Source organism: Neofelis nebulosa, chromosome 6, assembly GCF_028018385.1.
Source record: "Neofelis nebulosa isolate mNeoNeb1 chromosome 6, mNeoNeb1.pri, whole genome shotgun sequence".
NCBI lineage: Eukaryota > Metazoa > Chordata > Mammalia > Carnivora > Felidae > Neofelis > Neofelis nebulosa.
The window spans coordinates 12,150,729-12,176,734 of record NC_080787.1 but is presented as its reverse complement, the minus strand read 5'-3'; the positions used below and the strand labels follow the sequence as shown (position 1 = coordinate 12,176,734).

Here is a 26,006-nt window from a genome sequence, read left to right as displayed (position 1 = left end):
ACTGGTTATTTTCACACTCCCATTTTTCTTTCAGACTCTGTTGTCCTGATTTCCTCCTACCCCTTTCTCTCCTGTCTAGCCACAGAGGGTGCTGAAATTCACAGTAGTCACAAAATAAACCAGTATTCCTTGAATGGCTCTTCTTTTCCCATCGTGGTGCGAGGCATCAGTGGCCAGAAGGGATCACACAAAGGAGCAGTGTGTGTTGAGTGTGTAGTTGGGCTCCTTGCTCCATGGTCCCTTCATAAGTGTGGTGTGTTCATTTCCAACACAAATTTTCCACAATTTTCCTTTTTTACCTTTCATATCTTTATTCCCTGAGCCTGTTTCCCTGTTCCAGACCCCTTGTCTCTTCTTCTTTTCTTCCCAAAGACATCCCCTCCAGTTTATTCTTTAGCCTGTCAAATTTTAGTTTATTTTAGATGGTTATAATATTGATAGCCACACATAGAACAGGTAATGATTTGCAGTGTATGTTTTTATTCTGTGGTCTGTGGATTCAAAGAAATAATCTGAAACAGCAGCTCTGTTTGCAAAAGGATTCTTAAAAGAGCTGGTTTATAACAAGTAAAAGTTTTATTCCTCCAGTCCATTAAAACAAAATTGTTCTGTGGTTAAATTTTCTTTTTTTCATCTTTGGCCGGGAATAATGAGGGACTTTTATATTATTTCCTACTTTGTCTTCAGTGTACTATATTTTTCAATTAAAAAAAAAAAAACCAGGCTATTGTTAGTTCTCTTGCTCTTTAATGAATCATTGGATTGGAAAATAACTCATTATATCATCAGGCAGAGATATGTTCCTTTATTTGCATGTAGATAGTGAAGATGAATAATTTATCAAATGTTATTAGCGCAGGCTGCGTATTACTGAAATCTCAGCAGGATGTAATGGAATTTGTCTCGTGCTAGTATGAAGATAGCATGCCCTTGCCTAGTCATTATTGAACTTGTGGCATCTCTCAGCGAACTATTATGTTAGCACTCCACTCTTGCACACCTCTTCATTAACTGGACTTTTGATTGAAGAGTTGAACTTATCTTGAAAATCTGAAATCTGGCATGCCAAATGCTTGCTTGACTCTAGCTATGTTTTTACAGCACAGCAAGAATTTTCAGAATGAATGAAGGACTTAATGTTTCTTATTAAAGTGATTAGTGCAAAAAGGCTGTGACTGATGGTTTTATTACTTCTGGTCATGAAAAGCTGTCCGTACAAAGAGACGTTGAAGCAGTGTATTTTTCTGAAATGAAGGGTGATGGAACATGTATATAATTGCCTTAGAATCTTATGCCTGTACTAATTATGTATTTGAAGTTATTTTAAATGATTGCTTTGAGAAAGTTGGCTTTGATTTGCTTATGGCATGATTGCACGGGGCGGTCAACAGATCTCACAAGCAACAGTGAAGCTGGACAGTCAAAAAAACAATCCCAGCACTCCGGAAATTGACTAAAAGTTTTCAGCAAACTGAGAAGTGTTTCTTCATGAAAACAACTGAACTTTGGGTAAGAACAGTGTGAGTCCATGGCATTTGTGCCTGGGGCTACTCCCATTTTCCTTCCTCAGCTCTTCTAGCAAGGTTGTTCAAGGCAGAACGGGCTCTGAAAACCAGGGGCTTTGCTGCTGCTTCCAGGACAGCTCAGTGGATTTGAAGAATCCACTTTAACTGTCAAAGTGCAGATTTTGATGGCAAGCGACAAGGGAGCGTGTGTGACTATACCTGCCCGAAACTGTGGGACTGTTCTATGTGGACAGGTGGACTAGCCCAGGGATTTAATGGGGACTTGTGGAAGTGATTGGAGGCTTGCTAAGTCTCCATAGACGGTTAGTTGACCTGAGGTTGTGCACATGCACAGCAGAGACAGGAGTGGGCCCCACCACCCACACGCATCTGCCTGCTGGAGCCTGCATGCATGTCCTGAGAAGGTGGCAGAGAACCTCAGAAAGCACAGGAGGAAGAAAAGGCCGGGGGAAGTGCACTTGAAAATGCCCCTGACTCTGAATAACCTCACTGGCTCATACGCAGTTCCATCAGCAGATAGAAATCTTAATGGTTTATAGGGTTTGAACGAATGTGTAACCAGTCTTTCCTTAATAAAAAGGTATGCAGATACAGGGTTGACCCGGAGGAAGTCAGGCTTGGTGGTGGGGGGTGATGGAGAGCTAAGAAGTGACATCAGTAGCCCTTCCTTGTAGAAGAGATAGACTTAATAGATTTAGTCCAAGTAAGCTAAAACAACAAAAACAAACAAACAAAAAAACCAATCCCTGGTGGGGGGAACCCGAATGGAGAATGTCAGTATATAATCGAAAATGTTCTGTATTCAACAAAGTATTATGATTCATGCAAAGAAACTAAGTATAACCATATTCAGGGGGAAAAAAAGTACACATTGTCTTTGACCAAAAATGTTGGATTTGACAAAGACTCCCAACTACTAAGCGAAACCGTGTTCAAAGCCTTTAAGGAGGAGTGTCTGGGTGACTCAGTTGCTGGGCACCCGACTTCGGCTCAGGTCACAATCTCACAGTTTATGGGTTTGAGCCCCATGTTGGGCTCTGTGCTGACAGCTCAGAGCCTGGATCCTATTTTGGATTCTGTGTCTCCCCCTTTCTCTTTCTGCCCCACCCCCATTCACACTGTCTCTGTCGCTCTCAACAATAAATAAAAATGTAAAAAAAAAAAAAAAAAAAAAAACCTTTAAGGAAAGGATGATGACATTGACTTGAATGTAGAATCACAAACAGAAATGATAAAAAAGAACCAATGGGAAATCTGTAGTTAAAAAGTACAATAACTGAAATGAAATGTTCATTCAAGAGGCTCATTTGCAGGTTAGAGATGGGAAAGAAGAAAAATTAGTAAATTTGAGGATAGATCAATAGAAATGATCCACTCTGAATAACGAGAAAAATCACCAGGAACTCGAAGACCTATGAGACAACATCTGGCACACCAACAAGTACGTCACGGAGCCACAGAAGAAGATGCAGAAAAAATGCTCCCAATTTTTTTTTTTAAAGTATTACATGAAAACTTCCCAAACTTGATAAAAAAATTACTTTATAAAGCCAAAAAGATACATGAACCGCATGTAGGAAAATCACAGTGATCCACACTTACATACATCATAGTCAAACTGTTGCAAAAGAGAGAAAAATCTTGAAAGTGTAAGGCAGAAGTGACACATTATATACAGAAGAACAACATTAAGATTGACAACTGACTTCTCAGAAGCAACAGAGGTCAAAGGTGTGGAGTGCTATGCAGTTGACCCCCGAATGACATGGTTTTGAACTGTGTGGTCCACTTTGACATGGAGTTTTTACAATACAGTACTGTAAATGTATCTTCCTCATGCTTTTCTTAACATTTTCTGAAGCTTGCTTTGTTGTAAGAAGTACGTAATACATATAGCATGTAAAACACTTGTTGATCAACTGTGTATGTTATCAGCAAAGATTCCAGTGAACAGTGTAAGCTATTAATAGTTAAGTTTTGGGGGGGGGAGCCAAAAATTATACATGGATTTTCAACCGTGTGGGGCTTGATTCTGCTCAAGTCTGCATTGTTCAAGGATTAGCTGTATTCACTGCTCAATGAAAAAGCTGTCAACTGATAAATTCTGTATCCAGCAAAGGTATCTTTCACAAATTAAGCAAAATAAAGACTTGCCCAAGTAAGCAAAGAATCTGTTGCTAGTGGGTTTCCTTTACAAGAAATAATAAAGAAAGTTCTTCAGGCAGAAAGGAAGTAGTATCAAATGCTACGTTGAATTCTTAGGAGGAAACGAGTACTAGAAATGGTTAAATATGGTAGGTAAACATAAAGTCCTTTGTAAGTCTATATTTTTCCTCTTTTTAAAACTGTATAGTTGTATGAAACTAATTACAGCACTGTTTTGGGATTTATGCAGCTGTGTGTTAATATGTGTGACAGCAATAGGACAGAGAAGGAAGATGGAAAAGAAATGGCACTTGGACAATTGAATCCATATGAAAAAATGAACGGAGACCCTTACTACACACAAAAAGTAAAAAAGTGGATCCTAGACTTAAAGATAAGAGCTAGAATAGTACGACTTTGAGAGGAAAATATAAGAGAACTCTATGTGCTAGGGCTAGGCAAAGAGTTCTTCCATAGAATGGTAAGAGTATGAGCTATAAAAGAAAAAAAGTGCACTTCGTTAAATTGAAGAACATTTACTTTTTTTTTTTTAATGTTTATTTATTTTTGAGAGAGAGACAATGTGAGCAGGGGAGGGGAAGAAAGAGGGAGACACACAATCTGTAGCAGGCTCCAGGCTCTGAGCTGTCAGCACAGAGCCTGATGTGGGGCTCAAACCCATGAACCGTGAGATCATGACCTGAGCTGAAGTTGGATGCTTAACCGACTGAGCCACTCAGGCGTCTTGAAAAACATTTACTTTTTAAAACATAATATCACAAAAGTGAAGCTATAAGCTACAGACTGAGTAAAATATTTAAAAATCACATCTGAAGAGGGTTTGTAAGCAGAATAAAGAACTCTTATAACACAATAATAAGGTAGTTACTCCGATTAAAATATCGGCAGACTTCTAGAGTAGACATTTATATCAGCAAACGTTCTCCAAAGAAACAGCCAGTAGTAGTGTGTGTGTGTGTGTGTGTGTGTGTGTGTGTGTATGTGCACGTGTGCATGTGAGTATGTGTTCAAAAGAAATGTATTAAAAAGAATTGGGTCGGGGCGCCTGGGTGGCGCAGTCGGTTAAGCGTCCGACTTCAGCCAGGTCACGATCTCGCGGTCCGTGAGTTCGAGCCCCGCGTCAGGCTCTGGGCTGATGGCTCGGAGCCTGGAGCCTGTTTCCGATTCTGTGTCTCCCTCTCTCTCTGCCCCTCCCCCGTTCATGCTCTGTCTCTCTCTGTCCCAAAAATAAATAAAAAAAAAAAAAAAAAAAAAAAAAAAAAAAAAAAAGAATTGGGTCATACCATTATGGAGACATGATGGAGATTGAGAATTCCAAAGATATGTAGTTGGCAAGATAAAGACCCAAGAGCATTTGTGTGGTTCCAGTCCAAGTCCAGAGGTCTGAGACTCAGAGCTGGTGGTGTTAGTGTCAGTCTGCACTTGGGCAGAAACAAGACCCAAGAAGAGCCTGTGTTTTAGCCAGAATCCCAAGGCTGGGAAAGAACAAGGACCCAGCTCAACAGTCAGTCAGAAACTGTTCCCTCTTAGCTTTCTTGTTCTCTTCAGGCCTTTGATTGGTTGGATAAGGCCTACCAGTGTTAATCTGCTTTACTCAGTCTACTGATTCAAGTGTCAATCTTTCCCAGAAAGACCATTGTGGAAACCCAAAATAATGTTTGGCTAAATGGCATTCTGTGGCCCAGTCAAGTTGACACATAAAAATTATTACATTTACCAAACAAGACATACATTTGGCTAATAAACACATGAAAAGGTGCTCAATGTCATTAGTCATTATGGGAATACATAATTCATTTGAACCACAATAATAAATTATTCCCCCTAGGATGGCTATTGTCAAAAAAGTTACAATGTGAGGTCTTGGTGACAATGTGGGGAAACTCAAACCCTTATGCGTTGCTGGTAGGATATAAAATGGTACCCCACTTTGGAAAACCGTTGTTTCATACAAAGGTAAGTATAAATTGACCACATGACCCAGCAATTCCATTCCTAGGAATCTGTCCAAGAGCAGTAAAAACATATGTCCACATAAAGACTTGGACGTGAATGTTCCTAGAAGCATTATTCTAATAGGTATTAATTGGAAACAGTTCAAACATCTACCAGCTGGTCAACAGATTAACAAAATGTGATATATTTTGGAATGGGAGCAAGGGTGGAGTACAACTAAGCTTGGGACAATTTGGGGGGTGATGGAAATGTTCTAAAACAGGGTTTTGTGAAGACTGTGCAGTTGTGTGTGTTTCTTTAAAAGTCATTGAGTTGTAGACTCGTCATGGGTGAATCTTATAGGATGTTAAAGTTACAAAAAGTTACAGAAAATACTCTGTGTAATAGGCAAAGGACAAAGTAAACATGGAGAACAGTAATTGGAGAATCTGAAGGGGATGGGAATTCTTTGTACTGTTCCATATTTTCTCAACTGCAATTCAGACTTTCCAAGTTATAGAAATTTTTATGACTCTTAGAAATAGTCTGATTGTCTTTTGTTATATTAAAAAAATCAGTTTAAAAACTTATGTTTGTTTTTAAAAAAACCAACCCTAGGGGCGCCTGGGTGGCTCAGTCGGTTAAGCGGCCGACTTCGGCTCGGGTCGTGATCTCACGGTCCGTGAGTTCGAGCCCCGCGTCGGGCTCTGTGCTGACAGCTCAGAGCCTGGAGCCTGTTTCAGATTCTGTGTCTCCCTCTCTCTGACCCTCCCCCGTTCATGCTCTGTCTCTCTCTGTCTCAAAAATAAATAAACGTTAAAAAAAAAACCAAAACAACCAACCCTAAAGTGTCATTTTATCTCAGCTTTTTAATTCTTTATTTCTTGGATTTGCTGTTTGCTCTCAGCAGATAATCTGCTTTTGCATTTTTTTTAATCCCCCAGTGGTACAGTTGGCTGGCAGGCACAGTGCTCCGTGAGCCCTCCCTGCTTCATCCACGCGTGTGGTTGACGCTTGGGGGCGTGCCTACCTTGCGGAATGCCATCCTGAGGATATTTTTGGTTCCGTCATCTGTGCAGTAGAAAAAGGTGCAGATATTGTAGGCAAAGCACTTTTGATGGCAGGGTATGCACACAGCTGTTTTTCTCTTTGGCATTATTTCTTAGGACAATGATCATATCTTCTGTTGTTTTTTTTTGGTGTTTGTCTCATAGAGGAAGAAGGTAAATTAATACATTTATTGAGAGCAGTAAATCAAAGTGAAGTTCTGTGACCCGTGCTAATATGTGTTTATATGCTTTGTTTGAAGGTCATTCTGTGAGACTCCTGGGTCAGAAAAAGAATAACGGAAAGCGGTTGGGTGGAGCGCCATTGGATTTGCCAAAGATCAGGAAGAATCCACTGATAGAAATCATTTCCATCAATACTGGGTAAGTGTCTCTCAAACTTGCTCATAAAATATTCAGTATACTCCATCCACAAATTCAGGTTTTTTTTTTCCTACTGGACATGTGACAGAGTAAAGCAATTGAACGTTTTCATGGGAAAGAAAAATCAAAAATCTCTAAACCACATGAATATAGTTCCCACTAAAAGATGTTCCCAGGGTATAAATTACACTTATATTTCAGGAAGAGTTTAGGTTTTTGATTAATATTATTCTGACTTCTTTTTGGTAATAGACATGGATTGCGTTTTCTAGCCATGCACCCGGGTTAAAATATTTTTTAAAAGAGTGTTTTGGGGGTGCCGTGTGGCTCAGTTAATCGTCCAACTTGGCTCAGGTCGTGATCACGCGGTTCATGGGTTCCGGCCCCGCCTCAGGCTCTGTGCTGTCAGCACAGCTCATCGAGTTATATACTTGCAATGGGTGAATCTTACAGGATGTTAAAGTTATAAAAAGTCATAAAAAACACTATGTATGTAATCGGCAAAGGACAAAGTAAACCTGGAAAAACAGTAATTGGAGAATCTGAAGGGGAGAATCTGTGCTGACAACTCAGAGCCAGGAGCCTGCTTTGGATTCTGTGTCTCCTTCTTTTTCTGCTCCTTCCCGCTCGTGCGTGCTCTCTCGCGCTCTCTCTCTCTCTCTCTCTCTCTCTCTCAAAAAACATATAAACATTAAAAAAATTGTTTTTTAAGAGAGTGTTTTGTTGTTGGAATGGTTAACATACCCAATCATCTTTGTTTTTTTTTTTTTTTCAGTAGGGTTATAAGTAACTAATACCCAAGATACTCATCATGGTTTGATTATTAATTCTCTGAAATACATGTTTGAAAATGTTGCCCTTTTGAGCTTTAAACTGAAAATGAGCATGGTAACTGAATAGTAAGCACTCTTAATTTCCACATCTTTGTCTGAAGTTCTTCTCCCTTACTGTAACTCTTGGTGTGCCCCTTCGTACTTGGTTTTATTTGCATTTACTGAATTTGCAGTCAATGTTGGCGTAGTCTGAAAGTCTGATGAGGCCAGTTCCCTCCTCCATTCATAAAACTTCCTCCCACAAAGGCAAGCTGTCCTGTTCCTCTTTGCTTTCAGCCTTCTTCCTTCCTTTCTAGAATGGTTTTCTTTGTCCTTTGCTTCCTTCACGCTGTTTCCTGTGGAGAGCAGGCGAACTTGCCTCTTGCTTCTCCATTATTTTCTACGTCTCTCTTAGCGGTTACCTTCGCTTCCTCCCGTGCAGTTACAGCTAATGTTGTTGGGCGTCTTTTCTCTAGTTTTACCACCTTCTGGTTAACCCTTCCCGCCGCTGCCAAAGATCAGGGAAGGTTGAAGAAGTCATTTGGTTTCTTTTGAAAGGCCCCGTGGGGTCAGCTTCATTTGACTTGGTGAGTTGGTCCTGGACCAGCATCTGGCCTTTGGGGTGGAAGATTCAGAAACCTGCACTCATCGAGCCCATAGAGTGATTAAATCAGAGTGGACCAGTGAGAAATGTAGTTATCGCATTGACTAGAGTATCTAATCTATTCTCTCTTTTGAGCCTGAGCCAAATTATAAACATAAGGCTGTTGGCTACTCCCTCTGTCTCAATTATTCTCCTTCCTTCAGATATTGCAGGTTTTTCTTTTTATTCCCGATTTCCTGCATAAAACTCCCATATCCCTACATTCCCTGTCCTCCATGTTTGCCTTATTTTCTTCTATAACACTTCTCACTATTGAAACATATAGGAGTTCGTTGACGTTTTAATTGTCTCCCCTCATCGGTGTGTAATGAGCTCCAAGATAGTGGGGAATTTCGACTCTTACCTACCACTGTAGCCTTACTACACAGAAAACTGTACACAGCAGAGAATTAATAAATATTTACTTGCTGAATGAATGAATCATTGATTTTTATAATTTGAAAGTTTAATGGGTTTATGCTAAATTCTCTTCACAGTACAGATGGCCTTGCCAGTTGGGCAGTAATACTTGGAGTTTGCTAAGCATGCTTTCTCCCGAACAATGCCTTTTAGAAGGGCAAAGTCAAGTGTTCCTGAGAATCTCTCTCTTTTTTCGGTAGAGAATTGATCAACACCTCTTTGCCAAGACAAATTTCTTTAAGTGTGTTGATGGTTTAGGGTCTTTGAAATGCTCTCATATTTAGATCCATTTGGTCTCTTCGGGGTGACTTTGCAGCTCTAGATGACCTACTGAGTGTTGCTTCTAGCTGTTTGTTTTCGAAGATGCTTTGTTTTTCTAGTTTCTCTGCACTTTTTCATTTTGTCACTCCCTGCTTCACCCTCCCGTGTTCAGTGACACTGGACTACTCGACACGCAAACTCAGGGTTCTCCTCTGTCTCGGCTGCAGGCCCCCCTGTGCATGCCATCAGGTGTGCCTGGCACGTCTTATCTTTCCCCCGTTCATCTGGTTGGCAATCCTTCCCTGTGCAGTTACGTGCTTTTTTGGGGGGCAGGGGTGACTTCTTCTTCCTCTTTCCATGACTGAGCTGAATACATCCCTCTTTCCATGGTGCGTTTACCACGTTCCCTTGTCTCATGGTTATGGCACCTTCACACCGGGTAGTTTATATTTCCCAGTAAATTGTAAGCTTCCTGGGCTCTGAAAGTATTTCAGTTATCGTTACATTATTATCTCTGAGTTTGGTATCTAGTACAAAGTGAGTACTCAATAAATATTTGTGAATACATGTTTTAAGGCCATCACTAGTTTTCACTGCTGTAAGAAATTTTAAGAAGTTTGCTTTATTTTATTTTATTATTATTTTTAATGTTTTTATTGATTTTTGAGAGAGAGCGAGCGTGTGAGAGAGGGAGGCACAGAATCTGAAACAGGCTCCAGGCTCTGAATTGTCAGCATAAAGCCCGACATGGGACTTGGAGCCATGAACTGTGAGATCATGACCTGAGCTGAAGTCGGATGCTTAACTGACCAAACCCCCCGGGTGCCCCTAGGTGCCATTTTAAGTGGCATTATGTTAAAAATTTTCAGGTATTTGGAGTTTCCCTTTTCTTGGGTTTATTATTTCTTAAAATGAGGCTACCTTGTAAACTTTTTAATTCAGCTCCCTGGATATTGGCTGTCACTGTGTCACTTCCTATCCCCGATTACAGTTATAGAACTCACCCTTAGTAAGTAAATTAGCACATATGCCCCGCATGTTAGGAGAAGTCAGTCCATCTGTCTCCAGTTGAGAGAAGGATTTCTAACCTTCCTTGACTACTAGTCACTTTCCCAAATCAGGTGTGGCCTTATCGTCTCTCCGGTGAGAGCATCCCATGAGCATTTGGTACAGTATCACTCTTAATCTTAGCTTGGATTTTATTTCTGACCTCTGGTGGAGCTCATTGCTTTTTGTTTTCTTTTGTTTTGATTTTTTTTTTAGCTTACATTTAAATGTTTTAAAAGCATTCTTCCCATAATTATTTCTTACAAGAGAAAATGATCCTTGTCATCAAAATCTTGACAGAGTTGTTTATTGCTTTCAAATTAAATAAGGACATATTAAATTTTATATCAGTTTTTCATTTGGGAAAAGGCTCACATTTGCAACACATTTTATTATATGTTAGTAAATTGTTGAGGTTACTAATTAGAGTCTACAGAATTGTTCTGATTTCTTACATTTCTATAGAAGTATAAGGAGTACATTAATTGCTTAACCAATGAAGAAGTTAACATTTTCAGGTCTTGCCAGATTCTGGGTGATCTGAGAGAAGATTATTTATTTGAGAATGCCTTTTATTTATTTCTTTTTTTTTAAATTTTTTAAAGTTTATTTATTTTGAGAGAGAGAGTGAGTGTGAATGGGGCCGGGGGGCAGAGAGAGAGAGAATCCCAAGTAGGCTCCATGCCATCAGCACAGAGTCCGATGCGAAGCTCGAACTCACCAACTGCGAGATCATGACCTGAGCTGAAATCAAGAGTCGGATGCTCAACTGACTAAGCCATTCAGGCGCCCCGAGAATGCCTTTTATTTCTTTAATAGTGTTTTATCTTCTCTCCTAAACCCTCTCTCCAGTGTTTGCTTACTCCTTTTTCGTTATATTTGCTATGTTGAGTATATAAATGTTGGTCCACATGATTCATTGTGCGGTTTCCAGTGCTCTTCTAGTTTTCTGAGCTGAGCTGTTTCAGCTTCGCTGCCACCTGTCTTAAAAGCTCTTATTTCCAGACGGTCTCTTGGGTGGTAGAGACTCCCCGCAGGGGAAACGTGAATGGCACATGTCTGTCAAATATGGTGATGAGATAGCTATGTGGATGTGATTCCGAAAAACAGGTGAGAATGAAGTTAACGATGATTGCTAATGCATATTGAGTGCTTCATGTATGCCAAGCACAGTGCTGTGAAATGTATATTCCTTCCTATATTTAATCCTCAAAACAGCCTTATGAGATTTTTTTTTTTTTTTTTCAACGTTTTTTTTTTTTTTTTTTTTTATTTTTATTTTTGGGACAGAGAGAGACAGAGCATGAACGGGGGAGGGGCAGAGAGAGAGGGAGACACAGAATCGGAAACAGGCTCCAGGCTCCGAGCCATCAGCCCAGAGCCTGACGCGGGGCTCGAACTCACGGACCGCGAGATCGTGACCTGGCTGAAGTCGGACGCTTAACCGACTGCGCCACCCAGGCGCCCCGAGATTTTTTTTTTTAATAGATGAACAAACTAAAGTGCAGAGAAGTTAAGGAACTTCAGTTGTCATGTAGCTGATGGTTAAGACCAAGACTTACCTATTAAATCCATCAGATACTTTTGTGGGTTAAGAGAGGCAAGGAATCCTATCCAGTGTAGTTGGCAGAGAGGGATCTTTTGGGAGGAGAACAATCTTTGCATTATAGAGACTTTTGAAATGGGCCCCGAAAGACAGACAGGTAGAGTGTGAAATTACAAATGGAGGTGTATTCAGTTTCAAATTACCACGAACTGGCTGGCTTAAAACTACACACATGTATTATTTTATAGTTCTGGAGGTCAGAAGTCTAACACAGATCTTTTTTATGCTAAAATCAAGGTGTTGGTTGGACTGTGTTCTGTAGGCTACTGGAGAGAATCCATTTACTTCCTTTTTTCGGCATCTAAAAACCACCCACTTTATTTGCCTATGGTCCCCTTCTTCCCTCTTCAGAGCCTGCAACATTGCATTTCTTTCTGTCTTTTTTCCCTCGAATCATTTCCTCCCACCCTGACTCTCGGTCCCACTTTTAAATGATTACACAGTAACCACCTGGATAATTCAGGCTACACTCTCTAATTTAATGTCGCCTGATTAACAACCTTAACATCAGCTGCAACCTTAGTTCCCATTTGGCATGCAAAGTTCCAGGGACTAGGATAGATATGATGAGAAAATTGTAGGGAGAGAAAAGAATGAACAAAGCCATCTGAGTGGACCATGTAAGTTGTTGGTGAAGAAGATAGTTTTCTCCAGGCAGTCTGGTGTTTCTAGCGTATGTAAGGAAACGTGGGATAAATCATCATCTGTGTGATAAATCGAGTTGCCCCAGGGTGAGAAAGTACACTTAATTCAGTTGGTAAAGGAGAGTCACTGAAGTCCAGAGCAGCGGTGAGAAGTAATCATAGCTGGGCATCAGGAAGATGATTCTGGTACCAGCTGATAATGTGGGTTGGTGTTGGAAGACAGGTCCGGGGAGACTTCTTCTGAGGCCATTACAGCAGCCCGGCCAGCAAGGCCTGAGTGGTAGTTTGAGGAAAAGCATGGATAGCAGAAACGTGTCATGGTTAAAAAGATGGGCTTTGGTTGGGGCTCCTGGCTGGCCTAGTTGGTTGAGTGTCTGACTCTTGATTTCGGCTCAGGTCACGATCTCATAGTTCGTGAGTTCAAGCCCCGCATTGGGTTCCGCTCTGACAGTGCAGAACCTGCTTGGGTTTCTCTCTCCCTCTCTCTCTGCCCCTCCCTTGCTCTCTCTCTTTCTCTCTCTCTCTCTCAAATAAACAAAAAAAAAAAAAAAAAAAAAAAAAAGAAGAAGAAGAAGAAGAAGAAAGAAGAAGGGGAAGGGCAAGGGCAAGGGCAAGGGCTTTGGCATACTCCACTGGAGTTGTTTGTAAATGTCGATTTGGGCTTTGCCAACCATGGTTGGAGATGGCAATGCAAAGCCCCAAAAGACGCCTTAGTTGGAGAGGCGTGAGTGAGTGAGGTCACTGAAGGTGAGTGGTCGCTGCGTGTGTACAGGATTTGGGAGGAGTCCTCTATGAACTAGAAGTAGGCAGAGACGAAGGTTTATGAACATGGTGTGTCGTACTATCAATTGCTTCAGCCCCCTTCCCGAGAAAAAATGTTGGGACAGGGAGCTGTTTCAGGGGAGTGGGAAAATTAGAAACCAGATTCAGAATTAGTTTTGATCCAGGAAGATTACTCTTTTGAGGAGTTTAACTATGAAGGAAGAGAGGTGGTCTGTAGAGAATAGAAAGATTCTTCTGTCTGAGCCTGTTTAGAGGCAGAGGGGTAAGGAGGAGAAATAAATTGGCAGGAGAAGCTGGTTCAGCAGGATCGTGTGTACGGATGGGAAGGTAAGCCTCGGCAAGGGGGTAGGACACTTCCCTGCCTCCCTGGATATAGCAGTGAAGGATGTGAGTAAGTCAGAGTGTAGAACTTAGTTCTTTTTCTTAAAGGTCTTGACTGGTTTATGTATTTGTTTATTTATTCATTTTTGAGGGAGAGGCAGAGAACGAGTGGGGGAGAAGCACAGAGAGCAAGGAAGACAGAGCATCCCAGGCAGGCTCCACACTGTCAGCTCAGTGCCTGAAGTGGGTGGGCCTTGAACTCAGAAACCATGGCAATCATGACCTGAGAAGAAATCCAGAGTCTGACGCTTAACCCACTGAGCCACCCAGATGTCCCGGATCTTGGCCAGTTTCACGTACGGACAGCGTTTCATTCAGTTCTTTCATGCCAGCAAGTGAACTAACAGCAGTGTGTCAGTGTTCTGTCCCAGTATGTTTTAGTTAGTGCACCGCAATCCTGTGATGGCCCTGACTTGGGATACAGCCAGGTCTCGATTGCAGTTCCAGCCCCGTCCCCAGGACTTGTCAGTGCCCTTCGTCCCTCCCTTCCTCTCCTTGGTGTTGGTGTCAGTTGTTTGCCTACACTGTGTATTTTCTACAAACCACAAGTTACATCTCATGATAGATTCTAATGAAATCTCCAGCCAGAAATAAGCCAGTATTTTAGGTAAAGATAAAAATTTGAAGATTCATGCCAGAGTGTTTGATTTTTCTCATTAAATGGTGGAATGGAGTCATAGTTCTGAAATAACAATATATGGAGATTCATGTAGTTCTATGTGGGTTTATGAGGAGATGTATGTAGATTTAACAAAAGGATCACTCCCGCGCTGTAGTCCCTATCATACGGAGTCTACGTGTGTGTAAACAAGGAAGTGAGCTGAGGTTGGAAGGCTCCGTTTTTGTTAGAGGACCTCATTTGTGTGATTGCCTTATTTTTTTCCTAGTACTGAGCATGGAGATGGAACCTAGGTAGTGTAAAGACGAAAGGTAAAAATTAGGAATTGGGCCATAAAGAAAATCTGTGCCTCATTTTTGCCTTCCCTGTCACCTACTTTAAAGTCATCAGTTTTGACAATTTCTTGGCAACCGTGTTCTTCCAAAGCCAAGAGTTGGACGCTGGGTAGCAGTTGTGATAGAAGTTGTATCGTCGTTTAGGTACTACTATCAGATTATCCCTAGTTTGAAGGGATAATCCTCCCCTGGGCTAAACACATCTGAGAAAATACTGTCTGACCCTGTAATATTTTACTGATACTTTCTCTTTTAAGATTTATCTCATTTTTCTTATTACTTGCCATCTGTCAGACATAAAATGATGGTATATGCGAACCTTTAAGGGGGAATCTAATTTTCTTTGAGATTATGTACTTGAATTTATTATCATTTTTTAAAGTATCTGTTACTTTTTCCCACCTATAACATCATATCTTTGTGAAAAAAGCTAACTTGTATGTTTTCACTTTCTTTCTCTAATGTCCAGATTTTATCATGTCTATTCCAGTGCTGGATTCATAGGTGTGCTGAATGTTTGAATGAATGAATGAATGAATGAATGAATGAATGAATGAAACAATGATAATTTATTGTATATAAGTGAAATTATTTTTAGAGAAATATAATCACAGTAACAGTTCTCTTTCTGGTTCTAATGATTAAAACATGAAATAGTATTAACTAGACATAATCAGAGTACGCCTGAAAATAGAACTATGCTGAGCTTACCACATTACCAGGTATTGTGTTAGGTGCTATGATACATACAAAGGTAAACATTTCCCAAGTCACCAGGTAACTAACATTGAATGGACTAATCCAAAACATGCAGCTCTAAACACGGTATTAATCGCAGCTCCTCTCTGGGGAAGATTTGGATCTCTTTCTATTCTATATTCTGGGGAATGCTTTTAGATCTCAGCATGGCTGTCTTTCTAGGGGCTAAGGGAACACAGCAGGGACTCCTTAGACCTCTGAATTTGAGCTGTGGGTTACTCAGACATTTTCTTACTGCCTTTCTGTGAGATGCTGTGGCAGCAACACAGTTAAAAAGTTTTCATGGCCTTGGACATCAAATAAGACTACTGCCATCATGAGTACTTGGTGGAAAACAGAAGCGGCAAGTATTATCTTTTTATGTTACCCTTAAGTTACAGCTTTCAGAAAATTACATTGCGTAAAAAAAAACAAAACAAAACATTTTTAGAGGTATTTAATTAGAAGTGCTCTAAAAAGCTTTTTTTTTTTTTTTAAATTATTTTAACGTTTATTTATTTTTGAGACAGAGGCAGAGCATGAACAGGGGAGGGGCAGAGAGAGAGGGAGACACAGAATCTGAAACGGGCTCCAGGCTCTGAGCTGTCAGCACAGAGCCCGACGCGGGTCTCGAACTCATGGACCGTGAGATCATGACCTGAGCCGAAGTCAGCTGCTTAACCGACTGAGCCACCCAGGCACCCCTGCTCTAAAAAGCTTTTAATTTAGGTTCCAAGGAGATCCTGTTAGCAGTTTGAATATCTGGGGTATCACACTCATACTAGGGTGAATCTTTTTAATATCGTGGGAGAATAAAATTTGGGGAATCTTATCATCTCTTTGAAATGACTGCATATTTTAATGATTTGTTGAGTTCTTATATCTCAGCATCATGTGAAGAATAAGCTGTTATTTTTGTAGTTCATGCTAGACTGTTGTTCAGATGTCCTGATTATATAAATCATGGCCGCCTTCTGATGGTGCTGTCTTGAGAAAGCTCCTTCAGCTTCGGTGCCCTCCTCAGAGACAGCTGTTAGAAGGTCCTAATACCTCTCTCTTCCAAGAGGCAGAATCCCAAGGTAAAACACTTCCCAGAAAGGATTTGGCAGACTATATATAGTCATTCTCTAACATAAAAATTGTGGGTCAGTATTGGCTTTTTATATATCCGCACGGATGTTGCGAATCAGCCTAAGCCAATTTTGTTCTGTACAACTAACTCTTAGGGGTTTTTTGATAGACAGCAGTCGCTACCAATAGGGATTAGTTGTTCCTTATAACCCAGCTGTCAGATTATAATGAAAGCAAGTCCCAGTCCAAAACCTGTAATAAGAACTTATTAAGCAAGCTGGCACAGTCCAGCTGTTCTTGTAAGCTTTGTGAAGTCCTATCTCTCGCTCCTTTTGGGTGATTAAATCACACCTTGCGTGAAAGGTTCGCTGGAGCCCGATGAGACAGCATGGCCAGCTTCCATCCACCAGAATCCGCTACCAGTGTCCGAGTGCCGGCTGAGTAGGGACGTAGCCAGAACAGTCTCCTTAATGTTCGAAGCCAGGGCTACAAAGTGTGATTCATGGACCAGTGCTGGGTCACCAACTACTGATGGCTGGTCTGCGACAAGTGTAGAAATTGAGAGCAATCGTTTTAGAAACTTTTAAAGCCGTTTAACATTGCTGCAATGTCTTGGAATTCATTTTCATTGTATTTTATAAAACAAGCGGTTTATAAGAGGCTGGCAATCAAAATCCTCGTCTGTCACTTGTAGTTTGAGAAACACTGGTCTCAGCCATTCTGTTGCAGGATCCTTCACCCTGTTGTGGAGAATATTTAGCCAGTCCACTTATCTTGAGTGCCACTGATGTCGCTAATTAGATTCTGTTTCTGCTGTCTTTTATGCTAGTAGCTAACCACTTGTGCTTACTATAGTAGTTAAGCACTACGTTTACAAATGCAGATTTATTTCTGTCATTTATTATGCTAAGTTGCAAAGCCTCTTCTGTCCTCGGAAGATAAAAAGCTAAAACATTCCTGCAAGGTAGTCTTTCTGATGAAATCACTAGAAAAGAGAGACTTTTCTTAGAGTTGTAGCTTAAAGTGACTCACACATTTTATGTAATGCTCTCTATGTTACATTCTTTCAAAAGTAAACTATCGTAGTGCTAACGTATGGTTTATCGTAGTCCTAACGTATGGTTTCCGCGAAACTTGAAGCTAGAGATTGTAACCATTCTCTTAGCATGTCCCCACGATGAGCAGAGAGCTGTTATTTTTCTCTTCTTCCGTGAACTTAGGGAGGCCAGGAACCTATGTCTTGATCAGGAACCTGGAATGTGACTCCGACTTACTCTGGAGAAGGCACTGGGGTCTGTGGCACGTTGGAGAGAGCGCTGCACTTGGGTCTGGAGGCATAGACATTTATTTTCTGGCTTTGTGACTCAGGTACATTAGAGACCTCTTAGAATTGATTTCTTTTCTCATGGGGACACGTGCTGCCTACTACATGTGTCACCTGACTTAGTATGGGTACTTTAATAAGTGTTTTCCCTAGAATTTTGATGTTGGTTTATCCTCCACTCTACCAACATTCTCCATGACTCCTTCCCCTCTTCTTTTCTCTTCTTCCTTTGTACTATTTATGCAAGATAGTTTCTGGTACTAGGATTTAAAGTTCGGAGTTGTTCAATTCATCATCAGCTCATCAATCTCCTACTTCACTCTCGTTCAGTGTTAAGTGAATGACAAACTTAAAAAAAAAAAGTTAGGGCGCCTGAGTGGCTCAGTCCAGTAAACATCTGACTCTTGGTCTCAGCTCAGGTCTTGATCTCAGGGTCGTGAGTTCAAACCCCATGTTAAAAAAAAAAAAAAATTAATCTTCTTTTCCCCTGTAGCTTGTGTCTTGCATAAATTCACTTCATAAATATTTTAGTAATTTAGTGACAGCAGTGTTACTTAAATGCAGAAAATTTTTTTCTGGCTGGAGTATAATTCTAATTACTTCTCTCTTGCAATAGATGATTGTTTTGTAGAAAAAGAGAAAATGATAATTTGGACTATGAATGAAGTAAAACTTACTCAAACAATTAAATGTGTGAAATTGAAGTATTTATGGCAGTTTTGAACTTGTTACATTTTTACTTTTGTCCAAAAACTAGCTGTCCTGAAATTTGCAGCTTTTTTGATATTTTCAATGAAATCACCAAATACTTTATTTCCACTTAAATACATAGAAATGAAATTTTAAAGTGATCTTATTTTTAGTGGATTATAAAACTGTATTTGGGAAAGATCATTCATAAGAACAGTGGATGGCACTGTTGGTTCATACCCACAAAGTAATTATCACTAAGGAGAACTTTTAAATGCTGCTTAATAAATGCCTTTAAACAAGTGGCCCAGTTAAAAATTTTAGGCAGTATTAGAATGGGGATTTCACCTCCAATTTTGTAAATTCTTATTTATGTAATCATTATTTTATATAAACTTTGAAATGAATATATAACTTTTTTAGTAATGATATATAAAGAAATGGTTGGTTTTAAAAAATCCTTTCAAATTCGAGCATGTACCATTCCCCTAACTAAAAAGTGTATTTTGCTTACTGCTTTTTTGATTCAACAAAGCTATTTAACTTGAGGAAGGGAGAATAAAAAACTGAAAATTTAAAGAAACTCAAATTTAGGCCCAGCATTAAGGGAATCTTAGATTGCAGTTGATTGAGTAGAGTGGTCCACACTTTGTTCAGGTTAGTTAGTAGAGTCTGTGGTGAGAGGATGTACATTAATTTTAAATAGTTATAGATGCTTTCACAGTTTTAGAAAGTTTCTTTTTTTTTTTTTTTAAATTTCATGTGTGGAAGTATCTTATGCTTGTTCATTAAGAAAACCAAAGAGCCCCCTAACTGGACATTTATTTACTCAAGATATGTGGTTGAACACCTGTTAAGTGCTAAGGATAGATAGATGTGTTCATTTGGTATTGGCGTCTGCCCTTGAGAATCCCACAGGAGAGCGAAACAAACACAGAACAATAATAACATTGTGAGTAGGACAGAAGGGGTGTAGACAAAGTTAATTGAGGACCACCAATGGATTGTTTGGATGGATTAGGTAGGGCTTCCAAAGAAAGTGGGTATTTAGTCTGAATGTCGAAATTTATCTCCTAGGTCGGTTCATAAGGCCATCTAAGCAGGCAGGGAATCACCCAGACGGTGGTTTTGAGTTGTCTCACATAGGGAATGCACACAGGCTGTGCCCTGCACAGGGAATGATGAATTGGTAAGTGGTGGTGTTTCAGATGAGGGTCTAGGAGAAGAGGGGTGAAAGAGGTGGCTTGAGATTGCTTAGGTTCAGACCTTGGCCTCATCATTTCATCATTTGCTGTGTGACTGTGGGCCCTAGAGTTTTCAAGAGAACAGGCTGCCAGCTGGAGGTTCGGAAGAGTCTAGTCGTGCACTTGTCAGGTGCCTCTTAAGGTGCATTAAATTCATCCATTGGAATGAGATTTGAATTCCTTGTTTTGATGGTTACCATTTGGGACTGTTAAATCATACAGATTTAGAGTTAGAGGACTACTGGATTGCCTGTCTTTTCTTCTCCCCTTCTTTCCCCTTCCCCTTCCCCTTCCCCTTCCCCTTCCCCTTCCCCTTCCCCTTCCCCTTCCCCTTCCCCTTCCCCTTCCCCTTCCCCTTCCCCTTCCCCTTCCCCTTCCCCTCTCCCCCCTCCCCTCTCCCCCCTCCCCTCTCCCCCTCCCCTCTCCCCCTCCCCTCTCCCCCTCCCCCCTCCCCCTCTCCCCCTCCCCTCTCCCCCCTCCCCCCTCCCCTCTCCCCCCTCCCCCCTCCCCCCTCCCCCCTCCCCTCTCCCCCCTCCCCTCTCCCCCTCCCCTCTCCCCCCCCTCCCCTCTCCCCCCCTCTCCCCTCTCCCCCCCTCCTCTCCTCCCCCTTCCCCTCCCCTCCCCTCCCCTTCCCTTCCCCTCCCCTCCCCTTCCCTTTCCTTTACCAGTAGTTGAGTTAGGGTGCGTGAAAATGAGTGGCCCTGGGAAGGGCACTTTGGGAGTGGATGATTGGCTGTGTCCAAAGAGCTACCATCTGTCAGTTTTCCTGTTGCTTCAGGAAAACTCATTTTCCAACCATTATCAGGAAGGGGAAAAGCCTCCGAAACTTGTCAAGTGCAACTTTAATTAAGGATAATTGGATACACACATGATGGGGATAAAGTCTTCCCAGTTTTTTTCAACACGAAAATAGTACATATCATATTTATTTCAGGAACGACTCGAACAAATTCTTTTTGCTACATCTCAGCATGGTAGCCCTGGGTGTCTTATTTTTTCTAACCCTGACAAAGCAGAATGTTTTGTTTAGCTTTTTAAAAAGGCAATAGTGCATGTAGTTACGACCTCATTTACTTTATCTGATGAAGCAGTCTCTGAGGAATGTCTCTTTTTCTGTAAATTGACGAAGGAACCTGGATTTAAGGCAAGGTCATTTTTTAAAATCCTGCTTTCTGTTTCCAAACAACGTATGTGGCTTTGTGAATTGTAATGTATGTTTTATGGTTCTTTTTAGGTTCTCCTCGAAATGGCTATTAATAGTGAGAGGTAATGTGGGTTTAGGAAGATCTTTTTACCTTGTAAAGGGCATTTTATGTATTGTTCCATTACTGTTCTTGAGGAAAACGTAAACTGCCTGAAATGGGATTTTTAGTCTGTTCTCTTCCTCCCCCAACTCCTTTCCCCATTTCTGATGTTCTCTGCCTGCCCACGTGCCTGTACAAATTTATGGCAGCAGTACGTAACGATGGACTTTTTTATTTAGGACCTGTAGCACCTTGTGACTGGAAGATAAAAAGATTGGTGGTCTGCTTTATTTATAGGTTTGTTCATATCTTCATTGTACTCATTCACTCATTTATCCAACAGATATTTTCAGGATATCCGTATGTATCAGATACTCTTAGTGCAGTGACAGAAACGAGGCTCGCTTATTTCATCCCTGCTCCTGAGAGTCCCAGTCAGGTTTAGTTAACTGGTAAATAATTGTGTTTTGGTTTTCATGCAGTATAATAACGGTCAGTTCTTTTTTATTACGTGTGTGGCTTAGGGTTGTGTACCTAGAAATGACCACAAATACAGAGATTGTATAAAATAGGACTTGTATAATATATGGTGACTGAAAATGGTCTTGTCCAATTTCATGTTCAGCATGTGGGATGTGAGAGCTGGTGGGACCCTCTTTGGTAATTGATTACCTTTGAGAATTCAATCACCGTGGTCACCTGCTGTCCTCACTCTGGAGTTTGGGCAACGCATGACCCTTCGAATATTGATGTTCTGATTACTCTGTTAAACTCAACGCTCTGATTTTACTTCCAAAGAGTGAAACTGTTAAGACTCCTGTCTGTTATACCTTAATCTCTTTCTCATTCTTGTTTCTACTCTTAGGTTTATTTGTCTATTTTCCTAACTTAATCTCCAATTATATGCAACGTAAGAAGCAAAGCAATAAAAATAAAGACGCTGTGTCAATAGCAGCACCGATGTTGACGTGTTGAACTGATACATGGAAACAAGACGTCTGTCTGTTTCAGATTCCTTGGGACGGAGGGCTCTCGGTGCTGCTGCTGCGAGGTTCAGTCGTGTGCAGTGACGCCTAGTAGAGGGTCCTCGGTGGCAGGATATGAGTCCCTTACCTTTAAATTCTAGTGGTAGGTTATCCTAGGTGAATGGTGGAAGAGGGCATAACGTAGGTGTTTCCAGGTTTACTTTGTGTTTGATTTTTAAGTTGCCTTCTTCTTTCACGCCATAATTTAAAATTGCGCAGTGATCACGACAGGAGGTTTCCCAGATGATACTCCACAGTGCTTCGTAGAAGCAGCATCACTATGGCTTGCTTCATTTCTTAGTTCCCGTCCTTAACCAAGTGTTGTTTCACTCATCTCTCGGTGGTTTCTGGACAACTTCAGTTGAGTGATGCTGCCATATCTGTGTTTCCTGACTTAACTCGCAGTCTCTTTATCCTCTTTAAATCGTTACTTAGTCCACTATTCTTCCATCTTTGTGTATCCTGTCTATCCACAAGGGGCCATACCACCACTGTGCTGTTTTCTTGTTTACATCTGCTATAGAATGATTAGTCGTGTGTGTGTGTGTGTGTGTGTGTGTGTGTATTTTTTAAATTTCTTTTCTTTTAATATTGTTGAGAGAGAGAGAGAGAGAGAGAGAGAGAGGCAGTCACAGAGAGAGAGAGAGGGAGACACAGAATCCGAAGCAGGCTCCAGGCTCCAGGCTCTGAGCTGTCGGCACAGAGCCCGATGTGGGGCTCTAACCCATGAACCGTGAGATCATGACCTGAGCTGGAGTCTGACGCTTAACCGACTGAACCATCCAGGCGCCCCAGTGTGTGTTTTTAGAGTGATCATTGGAAGAGCCTTTTTTCCTGAGTTTAGATATACTGATAACAGCCAAAAAGTAACTTTAGTAAAGCTAGACAAGAGTATCTGTTCCTTTCAGAATACAGTACTTCATAAATTTACCCTCGTCTTTTTATTTTCTTTTCTGATGGTTTTAACTGCGATTACCGTTAGCATATGTAACATATTCTACAGCAGACCCTTGAACAAGGCAGGTTTGAACTGCACACATCCACTTGTATGTGGATTTTTTAAATTAAATACACATACAGCTCTGTAATTGTATTTTCTCTTCTTTACGATTTTCTTAATAATATTTTTTTTCTCTACCTTAATGTATTGGAAGAACACAATATATAATACACATAAGCTACAAAGTATGTGTTAACCAACAGCTTATTTTACTGGTAAGGCTCCTGGTCAACAGTAGTTAAGATAAGGCTCCCAGTTAACAGTAGTTCAGTTTTGGGGGAGTCAGAAGTTTTATGTGGATTTTTGACTATGCAAGAGGTTGGTAACCCTACCCCTATGTGTTGTTCAAGGGTCAACTCTATACTAAAAAGCATAGATTTTCAAATATATTTCATTTGGATGAGTTAACAGAAGTGGAATTATGTCGGAGTTAAGAACCGTTTTATGGGTCTTGGAATATAAACTCAGATTCCTTTCTACAGGCATTTTTTTTTTTTTTTAAAGTAGGCTCCACCTTGGGACTTGAACTCATGACCCAGAGATCAAGAGTCTGCTGACCGAGCCAGCCAGGCGCCCCTCAAATTGCTTCCTATAACATTGCCATTTACAGTGCTGACAATGAAGAAGATGTCTACTTTATTCCACTATCTTAGCATAAAAGTAGCTAAAAATTGCAGCCTCATGTACTCAGCCTGAGGGGCCATTTGGCCTCGTGTGAGGAGCGTGATTCTGGTGCGAAACTGCTTGGGTCTAAACCCTGGCTCCACTGCTTATAGTGTAACCCTGCATACGTTTTTTTATGCATCAGTTTTCATCTCTCTGGGAATATTAATAATAATAACAATATCTGTTTCATAGGCTTGTCGTGAGGATTGAGTATATCTGTGCATTGCTTAGGGTAGCATCTGGCAAATCAGTAATTATAAGTGATTGCTGTTATTATCATCCTCATTAATTAGACTATGTTCTCTTTATTATTTTTTTTAAACCCATGTATGTTTATTCCTTCTTTCTAAAACAACGTAGGCATTTTGGGTAATCAGGTTAGTGGACCACTCAAACATTTGAGTGAGTGAGTGAGTGAACGAATGGATGAAATAATGCCTGGAACCCACATCTTTGACTTTTATGTAATTGTGACATTTTATTAAAAACCTCTTCATTTTGGTGTAGTAGGTGAGAAAGAATTCTTTGAATTTATTTATTTATCTTAAAGTTTAAAAAATTTATTTAGAGAGAGGGGGAAGGGCAGAGAGAGAGAGAAAGAGAGAGAGAGAGAGAGAGAAAGAGAGAGAGAGATCGAAGCCCAAGCAGGCTCCACGCTGTCAGTGCAGAGCCTGACCGGGGATTCGTTCTCACAGACCGGGAGATCATGACCTGAACCGAGATCAAGAGTTGGCCAGGCTCAACTGACTGAGCCACCCAGGTGCCCCACAACTGGTCGATTTAAATAAATCTGCAAATAGGTGGATTTGTCCTTTGTAACATTTCTTTGAAGAATGTCTAGATTACTAGACTAACATGACACTTTGTGTAGTGGGAGGCAGGTTGGTTTAAGCTCTTCATGAATGGGTTGTGCTGCCTGAGATCTCTCGCCAACTAATGAGAATGGTCTGAGGCCTTTCTTACAAAAGATGGGGGGGAGAAACCCTTTTAATTAGAGATAGACTTTGCAAAACTATTTAATAAGTTCCTTTATTATTTGTAGCCCTGTGGCCAAATACCAACTGCCCACACACCTTCTTAATACAAATCTATTCTTGGATTAATTAAAAACCCTTTTGGCAGATTCATACATTCAGAGACTCTTGGAGCCGGAAAGGATTTTAGAGATTAAAATTTTTCTTTTCATAGATGATGAAACTGAGGCCCACTGGGCCTAACAGCCCAGAGTTTGATGGCCCTGCATATTGCACTCGCTTGTAGGAGAACAGGTTTGTGACAGACAGAAAGAGGCTATTCTGACAGGTAATACATCTTCCCCTTCAGGATTTTAGAGCTTGGTGGAAGGATTAGAAACTTTTGTGGTCTGGACACATCATAACAGTGATACCGTATGTTAGCTTGTGTTGAAGTATATATGGGTCAAAACAGCAGAAAATGGTATCACTTGGGCCATTCATGCTTTTGGTGAAGGAACAGTGGAACACAGCGAACTTACGTTTGTATTTAGTGCCTTGAATTAAATGGGATAAAGAGTCTCTTGTGACTTAAGGCTTTTCTTTTGATGTGTGAGAACCTTCACAAAACTCTAGACTTTGAATCTCCTTGTGTTCCTCTCCTGTTCACACATAATTTGCCTTTCCTGCCTATATTTCTGGTTCTACTCTTTACTTTCCTTTTTTCCCTAAAGGCTTGTGTGTTTGTGTCCCTAGCACCTAACAGTGACTGGTATATGGAAGCTTTCAACAAAAAAGTTTTTCAGACTCAGTTTCCAAATGCTAGGTATGTTTTCATTCAGAATTTTCTCTTGCTGTTTGTTTCCTGAGTATGTATTTCAGTCTTTCTCAGGCTGTGTTCTTTGAGAGAATGAAGTCTGAACTTAACACCTGAATGTTCTGTGGCATTTACTGTATACAATGAATTCACTTCTTTCCTAGGCTTCTAGATTGGTAAATATCTGTTTATCATCCTTGGGAGATTAGAAAATAATCACCTAGATTATTTTTTGTGGTATTTAATTATCTTGGAACACTGATTGAGAAAGCCTGATTTATTCGCTTTATCGGACTTCTTAATACCCTTCTTCAAGCTTACTTTCCTAGGCAGCGTTGTCACTGATTGACCTCATTTTGATGTCCGTTGTGTATTTTCCCCACATTTCCTTACGTCGCATAGACTTACTTTTTACTATAGGTTGTTGCTAAGTTTGCATTATGTTGCATAAGTTATAGTCGACTTGGCTTATTCTTTAAAGAGAAATGCAAGGAATAAGTGTATAAGAGAATTCTGACATTGCTCTATTGTTCTCATGTCAGGCATACACTACTTGAACACCAAACTTGCCATCGCTTGTTGGGTTTGTATGTGAGACATGCTAGCACCATGGCCACACAAGTTCC

At 40.7% G+C, this 26,006-nt stretch overlaps 1 protein-coding gene across 7 annotated transcripts in view; it reads left to right on the top strand.

Moving 5' to 3' along the window:
• The window catches only part of CDKAL1 (CDK5 regulatory subunit associated protein 1 like 1), a 711,422-nt gene that overhangs the window by 222,078 nt on the left and 463,338 nt on the right, over positions 1–26,006 (top strand). For all 7 annotated transcript variants that reach the window (XM_058732865.1, XM_058732859.1, XM_058732860.1 and 4 more), the window contains one exon: positions 6,937–7,057. In XM_058732865.1, coding sequence (XP_058588848.1) covers positions 6,937–7,057 — 121 coding nt within the window. The remainder of the gene's footprint in view (positions 1–6,936; positions 7,058–26,006) is intronic.